The sequence below is a fragment of the Mytilus trossulus genome, chromosome 2 (genome assembly GCF_036588685.1).
Source record: "Mytilus trossulus isolate FHL-02 chromosome 2, PNRI_Mtr1.1.1.hap1, whole genome shotgun sequence".
NCBI classification, from domain to species: Eukaryota; Metazoa; Mollusca; class Bivalvia; order Mytilida; family Mytilidae; genus Mytilus; species Mytilus trossulus.
This window is the reverse complement of record NC_086374.1, coordinates 68,739,494-68,755,604: the sequence shown is the minus strand read 5'-3', so window position 1 is coordinate 68,755,604 and position 16,111 is coordinate 68,739,494. Positions and strand designations below refer to the sequence as shown.

The window sequence follows — 16,111 nt, the reverse complement described above, 5'->3', positions numbered from 1 at the left end:
TCAATTAATGTCAGGTTAGAAGCTTCCTAGCTCTTAAAGGGGAAACAATTGATTGTATTGTGTAATTTTAGTAACATCAACGATGATAAACTGAATGCACAGAGTTCTTCAAATTCACAGCTTATGCATGAAACATCTTGATGTTCACCTCATCCAATCTTTTATTCATTGCAGCTTCAAAGTCGAATTATTATTTATGTATGTGCCTGTCCCAATGTCCCAAATCAGGAGCCTGTAATTCAGTGGTTGTCGTTTGTTTATGTGTTACATATTTGTTTTCGTTCATTTTTTTATATAATCAAGGCCATTAGGTTTCTCGTTTGAATTGTTTTACATTGTCTTATCGGAGCCTTTTGTAGCTGACTATGCGGTATGGGCTTCGCTCATTATTGAACGCCGTACGGTGACCTATAGATGTTAATGTCTGTGTCATGTTGTTCTCTTGTGGACAGTTGTCTGATTGGCAATCATAGCACATCCTCTTTTTTTATATATTCCATATACTAGTAAATTTACACAAACTTTCAGTCGACGGTTTTGTTATATTATGCACTTCATAAAATTTAACGACTTTTGTCTTTTTTCTGACTTTTTTTTTAACTTTTTGCCGAGTATTTACTGAAACTATCCGTCAACTATTTTGATTTTCAGACTAAGACTTTTATTTGAAGTTATAGTTTTATAACAAAGAACATTTAATATAAACATACACAAACAGAGAATTTGCCATATATGAGTACCCTATAATTAAAATATTCATATATAAAAGCGAAAAAGATAGTAATTGCTTCTATCAGTTGAGAGCAAATTATTGACTAATACACAAAATGCGACGGAAAGGAAGTAATGAAGTTTTTTACTCTATTCTTTTAACATTGATTTGTTAAGAATTTTTTCATAATTAGGTTCCGAATTTTTTATCAGTAACTAGTTTTATGAAATACTATAGGCTTAAAATATTATGGGATAATTTGTATTACCACTATCAAGAAAAACCTAAAGTTTGTGTCTGAGTTAGCAATTAAAATTACCAAATTATCAATTTTAAACAGTAGAAACTTGTTATCTATGTTAGAAGTTAATGAAATACCGAATAGAATATTTTTACAGATGAAAATAGCTTCAGAAAAAAAACATTTCAATTAAATGAAAGCAAAGTTACACAAATTTTCATTTTGAAAAAGGGAGTTAAAACTCTCCAATATACTACTAGTCATTAAAACGACGTTTTAGAAAAATGTGACCATACGACGAAATGACGACAGGGCAAAAAATAAAAAAAGATATATTTGTTTTTAATTTAAGACCATTTTCAGCCGTGTGTTATTTGGGAAGATTAAACTCGCGATCTAGACGACTGTATGCACTTCTGTCACCGCACTATATTAACGATAATAGCTATTGTTATAGGTTATTTGTAGAAACGGCGGTCGTTAATTCATTGTTTAATTGACACCAAAAAAAAACAGAGGCGCAATTTAGCTATATTTGTAGTACGTTTGTCTTTCGTTGATATGTTTATGAAAGGTAATAACAAAAAACACTGCTTCCCACCTAAAAATATAAACTTTTCAATAGACGTTTCAGATTCATCCGAGTACTCACGAGTACTCGAGTATCATGACCGAGTATCCGAGTATTAGATTTCCGATATTTTGACATCCCTAGTTATAATATGTTCCTTTCCAGGTTAAATAATCACAAATACAAATATGGAAACAGTAACGATCACATTTAGTAAAAGTAAAATATTCAAACCATAGTTCAGTCTTCTATCAATGTCCAGCCATGTTATAAAGCCTTCTTGTCTAGAATCCCGAACTCGAGTGCATCGTTTCTTACGATCGCTATCTTCAAAATATCCAATCGGACTAAACATTATTCTAACTAAACATGATGGTCGGTCTTCTAAACTCCGGGTTTGTAAATAAATACTTAAAGCAACTACTAAAATAGTGATTCCACTTACCAAAATCTGTAAACTGACAATAAAAGTGTAGTAAGATATCGTCAATGCCGAGGAAGGCATGTGTTGTGCTATCAACGTAAGAAACACAATCATTGTCAAAAACTGTGCCATACAGAATCCAAGTTTTTCGCCACATTCTGTTGGAATAAAACTGACCAATAAATTAAGCGCTATTAAAATAACAAATGGAAACGCTGTTGTAATTAAATGGTAAGACGATCGTCTTTTTAAAATAAGTGTATAATACATAGTTGAGTACGCGGACGAATGGTTCTGCATAATCCTGGTACTGGAATGGATTTGCTGATAAATTGAGAATGTCCCATTCTCCATTTTCAACAAAATGGACGTCCGATGTTTCTATACCAGATCCAATTGTGTTCAAAACAAAGCTTTTGTTGTCATGATACCAGGCCTCTATTCGGATTGTGCATGCCTGTGTATCGAACGGATATTTTGAAACATCCACTGCACATGACGTCTGAAATTCTTTAGTTGGAAACCATGTCATGTAACCGTTTGATTTGACAATCAAATACTCTTCTCTATCTCCAGTATTTCTTATTGGCATTTTCCTTACATCATTTACAATATATAATTCGGGAAGCCATACATCACTGGCTTTAACTGTCAGCCTTGATATGTTCTTATATTCCAAGTAATGATATATTTCATCTTTCCATGTAAAGTACCAGTAAACAGACGCTGTTAGAATTTGTGTTTTATATTCAAGTCCTTGTAGCGCCATTACAAAAAGTTTAGCATTTATCTGTAATGGGTGATTTGAGTTGTTTGAGTCCAGAATCGGAAGCAGTTCAGGGTTGTAATGTTCAGATAAATTCTATCTCAGCATTCTTTGTTTTTCGTAGTTCCCATTACAATAACTGACAGTTAATATAAAAACAACAGAGGTGAAAGCAAGCATTTTGTAAATAGTTCCCAGTAGAACAGTGCCGATCGTTCCACTTGTATGTGTGATACTAGTATTTGATAACTATACCATTATTGTATGACAGACGAAACGATGTTGACATATTCGTTTACATTCAGATTTAATCAACTTCATTAGTATATATCTCTAAATTACATTCCCCTTGTGTCTTATGTGGTAGAGGCGAATATTGTTGTTCTTGTCATGTCAAACCTTCATAAAAACAAATAGAGATAAAGATCAAGTGTTTATTTCATTAATATAAATGCGTTAAATTTTTGCTTTTAAGGTCCTTTAGTGAGTTCCTTTATTAATTACTTCAGGACTACATTATTTAAATGTACATGTTACCCGGGTCTGGTTGGTACCTGGGAAAGAATAAAGAATTATAAATACATTTACTAATATTTATTTTACATGTGGTATGTCGGCTTATCAGCAATATAATCATTACGAATTAACATACTGTTCATAGATTTTACAAAAAACATAATATTTGACATACTTAATAACCATATGATTGTACTTCATGAATATTTACTTAATACATTTCTTAAACTCTGTCATGTCTAGGAGTCAACTGGACTTAATTATTCACTTTAATGGCTCTTAACATACTTTTTACGCATTTAACGAACTTCATTAATTAATTTAAATAACTTTTCATAACATTTATTTAATTAACTAAACTTTCTTTTCATAAAACAATATATGTATTTCCGTAAATCAAAGATGTTTTTATTTATCAGAACGTACATTAAAACATTTACGGTAAACTATTTTTATCTGAGAAACTCTTCACTGATACCAATTCGTATTGCACTTGAGGGTTAATAAGGGTGAAATGAGATAAGAAAATAATACAAAATAATAACTAATTAACGGGTATAGGGCTACATAAAAATATAGAAAAATTAATCTAATAACAAAAATATAAATATAGTAATACATTCCTATACACAGTCTATGGAAGAAGCGAATCGATAAAAACTTTTCTTATATCACATAGCGATATTGTCTAATATCTATTGTAAATATGCAGACATTCCTTTCGGGAAATATTGTTTCCGGCAACGAAAAATTAAGAAAATACTAACTTTAAAATTTATTGTTCAAATATAAACAAAAATTGAAGCTAAATATACATTCAGACGTTAATTAAAAGCAAACGTTTTTGTCCGTGTAAAACTTGAAGTGCTGCGTTTTTCTTATATACATAAATAAACAAATGCTATTATTTCTAATATCAATGCAATACTTTTAAAATATCATAGCAGTGTTTTTTCTTATATCAATATTAGTACTTATTAGTATTAATATTTGGCTGCTGTACCCATATTTCGACAATTTTGAGAAATTTTAGAGGTTTAGCGCTATAAAATCAGGTTCAATCCACCAATTTCAAAATAATAAAATGCAAGTACCGATGGGGTTCAATAAACAATGTCGTAATCAAATAGCTACATGTAATTTATAAACGGACAATTTTAAAGACATTTGTTTTATATAATGCTAGTAACGACTTTCTCATTTATATTGTGTCTGTTACAAAATTATTTGTCATAAAAGGGACAACATACCATGATGAATATCCGTTCCTACTTAATTAATGCAATTTATATTCATAAAAAAAATGTTTATTTTGTGTAAGGCCAAATCATTTACCGTAATATATAATTAAGCTCCTATACAGTTTTTTTTCATAGTGATTAAGATTATAACCCCGAGATTATAACACAATGTTACATGCTGTACCTCAACTTTTTCATAAATTTTACCTATTATGTCTGTTTGTTTTGTTCACACATCGTTGTCAATATAATGGAATTGCATGCGATAAGTGAGGGGTTTATCTAGCTATAAAAACAGATTTAAATCACCATTGTCTGCATAAGAAAATGTCTGTACCAAGTCAGAAATATGACAGTTATTATATCCATTCGTTTGATGTTGATGGGTTTGATCTTTTGAATTTGGCATTTGATGGTACTTTATGTTTCGAATTTTCCTCGGAGTTCATTTTTTTGTGATTTTTTCGTTATACGTACTGCGACAACCCATGTACAAAAAATATTTCTACACATTAGCGAACTTCAAGAAATGTCCAGTTAAAAGGAACATGGTCTTAAAACTGAAGACAAACAATATCCAATAAAGTATCTTTAAGTAAAACAGACCATGTTACCTTTAAATGTTGTTTATAACTTTATTGAGGTGTAAAAACGTTGACCGAAGCACATTTTGCATGACACGCAAACAATGCAGAAGGAATGACGCTGCTTAAAACTTGCATTTTTCTATTACTAGTTTACACAGGTATATAGATTATTAAAAAGGTGGACTACAATATATTAAATGATTGAAACGTTTCTTTTCTGTGAAATAAAAATTCCAAAAAATATATATATATAACTAAATTAATATATTTTTTAGATTTGATAAACTTCCTATGTATATATAATTATACATGTATTCTGATGTATGTCATGGAACAAAGTATATATATATATATATGTGTGAGATATTCATAAATCAGACTTCAACAAATATATGAAATATGAACATAGTATAATTTTAATAATATTATCTTTGGGCCATCTTGCGTTATCTGTGATAGACACATGCAGTTTATAATTAACGTCAATTGTAAATGAATATGAAAAGGCTAAGTAATAAAATACACAGCTGAAGCTCGCACCCCAGTAACTAATAAACACATTTACTTTGTGTTCAAACATTTGTGTATTGATAAGTTGTGTAGAGGTGCAGGTAAACACACCTATACATATATATTTTTATCTTACATTCTACTGTGATAACTAAACATGACGGAAAATAATAAACTCAGACCTAGGAAAGAACTGGAAGAGGTAAAGAGAAATTATGTGTTAACACATTTATATAGGGAAGTGTATTGATAAATACATTTTGTAGTTATACAAATACATGTACATAGAGCGGAATTGTCTTCTACTCGATATAAGTATTTCAACTTCTCCACTAGCAAATTTGCATATAAACCCACATGTTCATATTGTAACATGCTAAATACGATCACGATGATCTCCTATCGCTTCGTTAACAAAGTCATGTTGTACTTCAATAAAACATCAGGTACACGTAAATGACATAACCATTTAATTTGCAACGTCATATGTATGATGTTAACAACACTGGAAATCAAAACATATTTTCTTACGAGATTTACTTGCTTAGAATTCCAAAATCATGTTTACATGGATAGTTTGACGGTCATCCATTCAAAGTGTATCTAAGCGAGCCTAGACAGCTTTGTGTCCTTGCGTGTCCATCTTTGATTCCAGTAGCTAAATGTTTCATTGATAGTTTTTTATCACCTGGCGTTCGTGTCTTTTTATGGTTTGTTTTCAGTGGTAGTCAACTAAGTCCATCTGTATTACAATTCATACTTGAATACAACCGTGTACTCATATGCAGCTAAAGTCAGTATCCACATTTGAAATTCGGGATGCGGCCATTGTCGATATATGTTTATCTTCTCGAAATAAATCTATGCGATCGGTTATGATTGAACGTGGTGTCCGTACAAAAATTGATAGCAAATATTATGGCCAGACTCTTCTTCTAAAGAACGGAATAATTATTCTCTGCTAATGTAAGTGTTGCGATGCATGGCTATTAGTTTGCCACTGTCGTCGTCCATTTTATGCGAAAGTAAGACCCCGACTCCATACGGAGATGCATTATATGCTAAGATTAATTTCTCTTTCGGTTCCAAATTTACAAGTACTGATGCGGTTTTTAACATCTGTTCTGACTCTACGACCGCTTTTTCCTGTTCTTTTTCCAGCTCAATTTTCATGCCTTTCTGTAGAAGTGCATGTAGCGGCTTTAACAAGTAAAAATCTATTGTAATAGTTCAGTATTCCTAGATAAGCTTCCATTTTTGTCACATTTGTTGGAATTGGGGCTTTATCGATCTTTCTCGATAACTTTACTCTCCACTGAATAGATTTCGTGTTTGTTAATTTGAAATCCCAAATAAACAACTTCTTTAAACGAATTCCTAGTCTCTTAAATCTTGACAAAACCTCAGAAATAGTATTTAGATGTTCCTCCCTTGTTAACCCGTTATCCTTATATCATCTACTCGAACCAAAACATTGGAGATACCTAAGATAACTTGTTCAAATCTTCTCTTTAAAATACATAGGATTAGAGCAACACCATTAGGAAGTCCATGTTATCTGAATAAACCCTTTTTCGTGTTTATAGGCACATACCTTATACTGTCATCATCAAGTTCAATTTGTTGGTATGCTTGATTTGATTACAATTAAGTATTTTATTGTCCTCTTCGAAGCGTTGCAATAAATCATCAGTTTTAGGAAACGGATAATTATCCAACTTCGAAACAGCATTAAATGTTACCTTGTAGTCACCACAATTTTCTAAAAGATCCGTTCTTTTTAACTACGGGTAATATTGGAGCAACCCAGTCTGAAAAAACGACTTGTTGGATTTGACCCTCCTTCTCAAGACGTTCAAGTTTCACGTTATCCGTCAACGCACAAGGCTAGGGCAAGCTTTGAAATATTTGGTCAGCACTCTCGTCATCGATTGTCTTGGCGTTTATGCCTTTGACAGTTCCAAGATCGTCTTTGAAAACCTCTTTATTTGCTTCCAAGATTATTTTGTTTTTGCAATTAAGTGTTTCTGATGTTTCGTTTTTCTCCTCTTATATTTGATGTGTTTCCCTCAATTTTAATTTGTGACCGGGCTTTGGTTTTTTTTTCTCAATCGATTTATGAATTTCGAACAGCGGTATACTGAGTTTACCATTATTTAAACCTATCGATGAATTATCATTACGAACAACGGAGAATATATCCTTCAAATCCAGTTGGAGTTTGTTCAATCAGTTTAGGCCAAATAAATTCAGACCTTTAGGTAGCACTACACAGTTAGAATTTAAGGAATGGTGATTTTTTTTAATATGCAAGTTTTTGTACAATAAAATTTATTTTTAGATAGTTGAAGAATATTATAGCCTTCATAGTGGGTGTATATGATGTTTAGATTGTTTTAGCATGTTTTATATGCAATTCTGTTTGACAGGCCGTATTTACCTATCCGTGCCGCCCATAGGTTCAAAAATTAGTGTAGTGTTTTTCAACAAAGTTTGACGCTCGATCTTTTCAATGCAATTTAATGGGAAAAACGACCAGAAATGCATATGATTTTTTTTTTACTTCTTGATAGATAAATGTCTATGGTTTCAGGAAAGGTATGACTCTAATTGTTTGAAATATTCCTTTGGACCATATAACAACTTGTGCAGTTGGAGAGTCCCTTAAAATATCGGTATGTCATGCTCCTCTAATCACGTCGTGGCACCAGGAGTGTACAAAGACTGGTCGGCTAAGAGATAAAAATGCGTCTTGGTATAAGGTGTCGATTGCACCTTGAACTAGTGCTTCTAATTAAAGGCAACAGGCCCAAGACCACAATTAATGACCCCGCTTTTCGTTGTTCACTAATATAGTTCCCTTTAATTATAGTGTATTTTTTCTTTATTTTTTTTCTTTCCCTTTTTCATTCATTTCTTAGCTTTTCTGGGGTGGAAATGAAAGAGAGCTGAAATAAACTTTAGGATGTTTTATTTTAACTGATTTTAATAAGGAAAGAGTGATTAGGCCAGGTTCAAAAAGGTTATATTTACAATTTTCGGAACATCTCTTGACTTGCCTATAGGGGTATGGATGTGTATTGGCTAAATTTGTATGATATTGCATATATTTTTGGACTTGTACTGTTCATTACACACACAAAACATTAGACAAAAAGAATAGGCAATTTTTTTTAAATGCGACAAAAAGTTATGAAGAAATGATACAGGAATTAATTGTGGTCTCGGGCCAACAGTAGTATGTCGCTGTTCGAAACACATAAATCGATTGAGAAAAAAACAAATCCGGGTTACAAAAGAAAACTGGGGGAAACGCATCAAAGATAAGAGGAGAACAACGACAAAATAGAAACACTACATTAAAATTTAACACACTGGCTTAGTATATGTATGGACAGACCAAATTCTATTTGTAGAATATTGTGCAATATAACTTCATATGAAATAAGTAATTTATTTATTTTCAGGCTTTACGACGAATAAACGACTCTTTTGATTTCAAAGATGCACATTTGGAATTATCCTCCGATGAACGAAATGGCAGTCTTGTTTCTTTCCTTAAAGAACATTTTTACTGCGATGAAGTTTTAAGTAAATCTTTAGAGGCAGAGTTAGATGAAGAAGTTGCTGCATTATTCACAGAGATTTTTCGTGAAAACCTGTCTGTTTTACTGATATCAGACATAACCGGAGAAATAATAGCCACTAGGTCAATGTGTTTAGCCAGGAAAGGAGAAAAGGCAGATTGGTCAAGAGCAAAAAATCGTAAGATGGTTATAATTATGGACTTTTTGGGCCATAAATACGATGAGATGGACGTGTTTAAACGATATAACGTCGATATAGTAGTGGCATTTGTTGCTCTTGCAACCCATAAAGATCACAGAGCACAGGGAATAGCTTCTAAAGTAATGAAAGCCACTCTACTATTTTGTAAAGAACTAGGGTTAAGTCCAGTTTGCATAAAAGGTGAAGGCACTTCGAATTATTCCCAGAAAATTTATGAAAAGTTTGCATTTGAGACCATACACACCTTACCATATGATGAATACAAAATTGATGGTGAAATCGTGTTTAAAAATACTGGTGAAAATAAGTCAACTAAGTGTTATGTAAAACAACTCTGATGTGGCTAAGAAGGAACAATTTTTTCAATTTTCTCATGAAACATAATTTTTACTGTGATTTTTTTAAATTTGTACCGATAATCTTTTTATTGATATTTATGATTTATACCGATAATCTTTTATTGATATTTATAATTTTGTACACAATTTACGTTTCCAAGAATTAAATATATATATATATATATATATATCACATGGTTGTTGTTTTGTTTTTCCAAATTTTGATTTTTACTCCCCCTTTGACATACTTGCTGGTTAAGTATATGTTTAGCTCCTATTTGTACTTTTGATCTTCGATTGAGTAGTACCAGTGAGGATATTCTTAAACTTAGGTCTTCCATGGAATTCCTATCCATCATTAACATGAAATCAAAAGTAATTGTTAGCACTGAAGGGTTACGATTGCATTTGATTTATCAGTGGGAAGTGAAATTAAACATTGTATTGTATAAAGCATTGGTTGTAGTTGATTCAACTTTAATTATTGACAATGAAAATTACTCCAATTTCAAAGATTACTTTATAACAAGAGTGAACATGCTGAAGTGTCTTACCTGTATAACTGATCCTTGATCTTATTTTGAAATTCTCAATGATAAAGGTTTAACTGTCAGACAGACATAAACAACTTATATTTTTAATACACAAAATATAATTGTCCTATTGCTTCTGATAATTGAAAAACAAAAAAAAATTTAAAAAATTGACATTAACCAATGAACCATAAAATTGAAGTCAGGGTCAGATGATACCTTCCAGACAGACATATACACCTTACAATCATGTCATACATCAAATAAAGTTGACATTTTACTTATAGTATTTGAAAAACAGACCAAAACACAAATACTTTAAATTGACCTATAAGCATAAAAACTGAACATTACATTGGCTAGAGGTGTAGGGGAAGGGTTGAGATCTCATAAACATTTCTAACCCTGCCGTGATTTTGCACCTGTACCAAGTCAGGAGCCTCTGGCCTTTGTTAGTCTTGTATGATTTTTAATTTTAGTTTCTTGTGTATAGTACAGAGTTTAGGATGATGTCCATTATCACTGTACATATTTTTTATGGGCCAGCTGAAGGACACCTACATGTGCGGGAATTCTCGCTACATTGAAGACCCATTGGTGGCCTTAGGCTGTTGTCTGCTCTATGGTTGGGTTGGTGTCACTTTGACACATTCCCCATTGCCTTTCTCAATTTTATTAACTCAATGTTCAATATATATGTTCTACTCCTGTTTCCTACTAATGCTTGTAATGCTCCTAGTAGTGTCACATTCTTTATAATTTGTGGAGTCAAAATTACATATAATAAAGAGTTTTAATCTATCATTTATAATCATTGCAATAGAAGTGGTCAATATAATGTTTTGATCATAATCAATATGGCATCCATCTAGGTTATCACCGGGTCATGTGCTATCTTTTTAATTTTGACATCAATATTTCATTCTTCCGACATTCCTACAAAACAAAACAAGAAAATAAAAATAAATTGAAACATGGTATTTTATGTCTTATGCTTATTTTGAACTTTTCACAGGATTTAAATAGAATTGATATGTCTGAGCTGAAATTTTCAAAAATCATATTTCTCTTTTAATAATAAGCCAATAGCATAGTCTTATATTTCAATTGTTCCAAACTTTGTACATGTAGTTATGTCAAAAGATGTGAAACTGCTATGGTCTGTCCCTGAATTCAAGGTAAAATGCAAATTAGACATTTTTCACAGATTTTGGTTGACAGTATGCTGTTTCAGACTCAAATGCATTAATTTTTTCAAAAGTGTACACCAATTGTTTGGAATTGCTAACAACGGCCTAAATAATAAAAATCAACCAATGATCTTGCAGTCATTAAGGGTACAAACAAAGAAATTTCCCTAAGTCCTTTAAGATTATTGAATAGCATTTTTTTGTTCTGTATATACCTACATTAAAAATATGTATTTTTTTATCAGTATTATAGCACTTCAAACACTTAATCTATCTGAAAATTGTCTCAATGGTGTTCAAAGTAACTAAAGATAACTGTTTTTTTTTCAAATTTGAATAATACTTATAAAAATACAATAAATCATATATTATGGTAACAATACATACCTCTTTAAACTCTTTGACTGTTTTAAAATAAAGTCTTTGTTTTTCAATTAGGTCAAGATGTTGATCATTTAATCTGTCACGCTTCATTTTCTCCTCCTGCTTTCGTTTTTCAACCTTTATAAACAATACTCAATAAGTTTTAATTACATAACAATTATGTTTTGTAACTAATACATTCTTTTGAATGGCTAACAGTAATCTTGTGTCATTCAGAAATTAACCTTCATTTTAAAAAAAAATATAACATTCATGATCATTCATGATGAAACGTCTTTCCACAATAAAGTGCCTAGGAAAATGAAAGAAAAACTTAATAGAAAACGTTTTCATAATCCTATCAAAAATATGTAATTATAAGTATTTTAAATGTTTCTGTAATTTTATTGGAATATATAAGTGTTGACCGTGTGCACATTTTAAGAATGAAGCGCGGAACAAAAATGTACTTCAGTCTACGCTTTAACACCCCAATAAATTTATAAAAAGAAGCATTCAATTCTTATATGCATCACAGATGATGGCTTGTTGTTTTGTACATAAATCAGGCTGTTGGTTTTCTCCTTTGAAATGGTTAAAAATTTTGTAATGTTGAGGCTCTTACAGTTTACTATTTGGTATGAGTTTTGCTCATTATTGAATGCTGTGACCTATATAATTGTTGACTTTACTCAGGTAAGTCTCATGGATTATAGATGTCTCATTGGCAATCGTTCCTCATCCACTAATTCTAAATTGGATTTATTTTCCACAAATCCATATTTTTTAATCATCTCAGTTTACAATATCATAATACTTAAATAAGAGAGTTTGTTTGGCTCTGTGTTAGGACCCTCACTGATTTTGAAATCAAGAATAAACAGTTGCGCCATGAGCGCATGATACGCCCGACGTCTTGTGTGGAAGTTTTATGCAATAATCATAAATAGTTTCTGATAAAGTTTTAAGCAATAACCATTTATTGTTTTTGAGACATGGCGGGACATGTGAAACCCCCCCACCCTGGGTTTTTTTTACAAATATCACTAAAATAAAATTTTGAATCAAACCAAAAAGTATGCAGATCTTTAGATTAATATAAAAAAGAAGTGTGTACAGTTTCAAGCAATAATCATAAATTGTTTTTGAGATACGGCGCGACTTGTAAAAAAAATCTCTTCTTTTTTACAAAATACTCAATAACTCAATAATGAAATGTTGAGTCATCATCAAAAAGAATACAGATCTTTAGATTAATATAACAAAGAAGTGTGTAAAGTTTTAAGCAATAATCATAAATTGTTTTTGAGATACGGCACGACATGTGAAAACCCCCTCCCCTTTTTTACAAAATACTCAATAACTCAAAAATAAAATTTTGAATCATCACCAAAAAGTATACAGATCTTTAGATTCATATAACAAAGAAGTGTGTAAAGTTTTAAGCAATAATCATACATCGTTTTTGAGATACGGCGCGACATATAAAAAACCACTCCCCCTTTTTTACAAAATACTCAAAAATGAAATTTTCAATCATCACCAAAAAGTATACAGATATTAAGATTAATATAACTAAGAAGTGTGTAAAGTTTTAAGCAATAATCAAGAATTGGTTTTGAGATACGGTGTGACATGTGAAAAAAAACACACCCCTGTTCTAGTTACAAAGTGCCGTAACTCAAAAAGTTTAAATCTTATTTTCACCAAAAAGTATACAGATCATTTGACAATCATAAGAAACAACTATATTAAGTTTCATGAAATTTAAATAAGTCGTTCTCAAGTTACGGTGCGACATGTTTACGCCGGACAGACAGACAGAAGGATGGACAGAAAGACAGACGGACAGACAGACACTGGACATTTGTATACCATAATACGTCCCGTCAAAGGTTTGACGGGCGTATAAAAACTGTAAAAAAAAGTACTTCCTTTGCTTTTTGTGTTTGTTTGTTGTGCATGCACTGATTTTGTGCCATGGATGGATATCTAATATCCTTTATTTTCTATTATATAAGCTTTCCTTTTTTTTAGATATTTTTCATCAAGATCTTGTTTAAATACTTACTTTAGCTTTGTTCTGTTTAATGCCCTCAACAATTTGTTCAAACTGTTTTAAAAACTGCTCCTTGGTTCCTTGTGATCCCATAGCCCTATAATAGAAATAATAATGAAGAAAAATTGGTGTGAAGTGAAGAAAGAAAATGTCACAGGTTCAAATTAAATTATTTAGGATATAAGACTTTTCACTTGTTTTACTATATATAGCTAGTGAAACTAATTATACTCATGCAGTACAATTATTAAAAGGACAATCACCATAGCAACCTTAAAAGTACAAGAGCTCATGTATTTTGAAACACCGTGGTAGAGCTCATTTTTATTAGGCATACCAATTTGTTTATTACATATATTCTTTTAATTCAATATTTTTGAAAACTTACTGTGAAAAAGTATCATGAACAGAATTCAGCAAATTAACCTACAATAAAAAAAATGCAAGTGAATTGTTCAAATTAAATATTCCTATCTGTATATCTGACAACTAAATGCAGAGCATATAAGTATAATCTGAAAACACGTAATGTCTTTTGCAGTGAATAAAACTAGAGGCTCTAAAGAGCCTGTGTCGCTCACCTTGGTGTACATGAATATTAAACAAAGGATGCAGATGGATTCATGACAAAATTGTGTTTTGGTGATGGTGATGTGTTTGTACATCTTACTTTACTGAACATTCTTCCTGCTCACAATTATTTTTATCTATATTGAACTTGGCCTAAAAGTTTCAGTCGAAAATGTTAGTTAAAATTTTATGAAAATTGTTAAAAATTGACTATAAAGGACAATAACTCCTTATGGGGTCAATTGACCATTTTTGTCATGTTGACTTATTTTTAGGTCTTACTTTACTGTACATTGTTGCTGTTTACAGTTTATCTCTATCTATAATAATATTCAAGATAATAACAAAAAACAGCAAAATTTCCTTAAAATTACTAATTCAGGGGCAGCAACCTAACCGCGGGTTGTCCGATCCATCTGAAAAATTCATGGCACATAGATCTTGACCTGATAAACAATTTTACTCCCTGTCAGATTTGCTCTAAATGCTTTGGTTTTTGAGTTATTAGCCAAAAACTGCATTTTACCCCTATGTTCTATTTTTAGCCATGGCAGCCATCTTGGTTGGTTGGCCGGGTCACCCCACACATTTTTAAACTAGATACCTCAATGATGATTGCTGCCTAGTTTGTTTTAATTTGACCTGGTAGTTTCAGAGGAGAATATTTTTGTAAAAGATTACTAAGATTTATGAAAAATAGTTAAAAATATTGACTATAAAGGGCAGTAACTCCTAAAGGGGTCAATTGACCATTTTGGTTAGGTTGACTTATTTGTAGATCTTACTTTGCTGAACATTATTGCTGTTAACAGTTTATCTCTATCTATAATAATATTCAAGATAATAACCAAAAACAGCAAAATTTCCCTAAAATTACCAATTCAGAGGCAGCAATCCAACAACGGATTGTCCTATTAATCTGAAAATTTCAGGGCTGATAAATCCTGACCTGATAAACAATTTTACCCAATGTCAAATTTGCTATCAATGCTTTGGATTTTGAGTTATAAGCCAAAAACTGCATTTTACCCCTATGTTCTATTTTTAGCCACGGCAGCCATCTTGGTTGGTTGGCCAGGCCACGCCACACATTTTTTAAACTAGAAACCTTAAAGATGATTGTGGCCAAGTTTGGTTTAATTTGGCTTAGTAATTTCAGAGGAGAAGATTTTTGTAAAAGATATATTTGATTTACGAAAAATGGTTAAAAATTGACTTTAAAGGGCAAAAACTCCTAAAGGGGTCAACTGACCATTTTGATCATGTTGACTTATTGTAAATCTTACTTTGCTGAACATTATTGCTGTTTACAGTTTATCTCTATCTATAATAATATTCAAGATAATAACCAAAAACAGCAAAATTTACCTAAAATTACTAATTCAAGAGCAGCAACCCAACAACGGGTTGTCCGATTTATCTTAAAATTTCAGGGCAAATAGATCTTAACCTGGTTAACAAATTTACCCAATGTCAGATCTGCCCTAAATGCTTTGGTTTCAGAGTTATAAGCCACAAACTGCATTTTACCCCTATGTTCTATTTTGAGCCATGGCAGCCATCTTGGTTGGTTGGCCGGGTCACAAAACACAATTTTTAAACTAGATACATCAATGATGATTGTGGCCAAGTTTGGTTTAATTTGGCCCAGTAGCTTTAGAGAAGAAGATTTTTGTAAAAGTTAACCACGACGGACGACGG

At 31.6% G+C, this 16,111-nt stretch overlaps 2 protein-coding genes and 1 pseudogene across 3 annotated transcripts in view; 1 reads left to right on the top strand and 2 right to left on the bottom strand.

Annotated features, from left to right (window-relative positions):
* Positions 1-836: 836 nt before the first annotated feature.
* Positions 837-2,717, bottom strand: LOC134705962 (neuronal acetylcholine receptor subunit alpha-6-like; annotated as a pseudogene).
* A 2,929-nt stretch (positions 2,718-5,646) lies between these two features.
* LOC134705348 (uncharacterized) lies at positions 5,647-9,851 on the top strand. Its single transcript, XM_063564092.1, has 2 exons — positions 5,647-5,770; positions 9,036-9,851. Exons 1-2 carry the CDS (start codon positions 5,726-5,728, stop codon positions 9,693-9,695), a joined length of 705 nt encoding a protein of 234 aa, XP_063420162.1. The 5' UTR covers positions 5,647-5,725; the 3' UTR covers positions 9,696-9,851.
* Positions 9,852-11,007: 1,156 nt separating this feature from the next.
* LOC134707872 (coiled-coil domain-containing protein 93-like) overlaps positions 11,008-16,111 on the bottom strand; it is a 33,969-nt gene continuing 28,865 nt past the window's right edge. For both annotated transcript variants that reach the window (XM_063567976.1, XM_063567978.1), the window contains 4 exons: positions 14,229-14,266; positions 13,853-13,937; positions 11,806-11,919; positions 11,008-11,164 (listed from right to left, as the gene is read on the bottom strand). In XM_063567976.1, the coding sequence (XP_063424046.1) occupies positions 11,120-11,164; positions 11,806-11,919; positions 13,853-13,937; positions 14,229-14,266 (282 nt within the window). In that variant the 3' untranslated portion in view covers positions 11,008-11,119. The remainder of the gene's footprint in view (positions 11,165-11,805; positions 11,920-13,852; positions 13,938-14,228; positions 14,267-16,111) is intronic.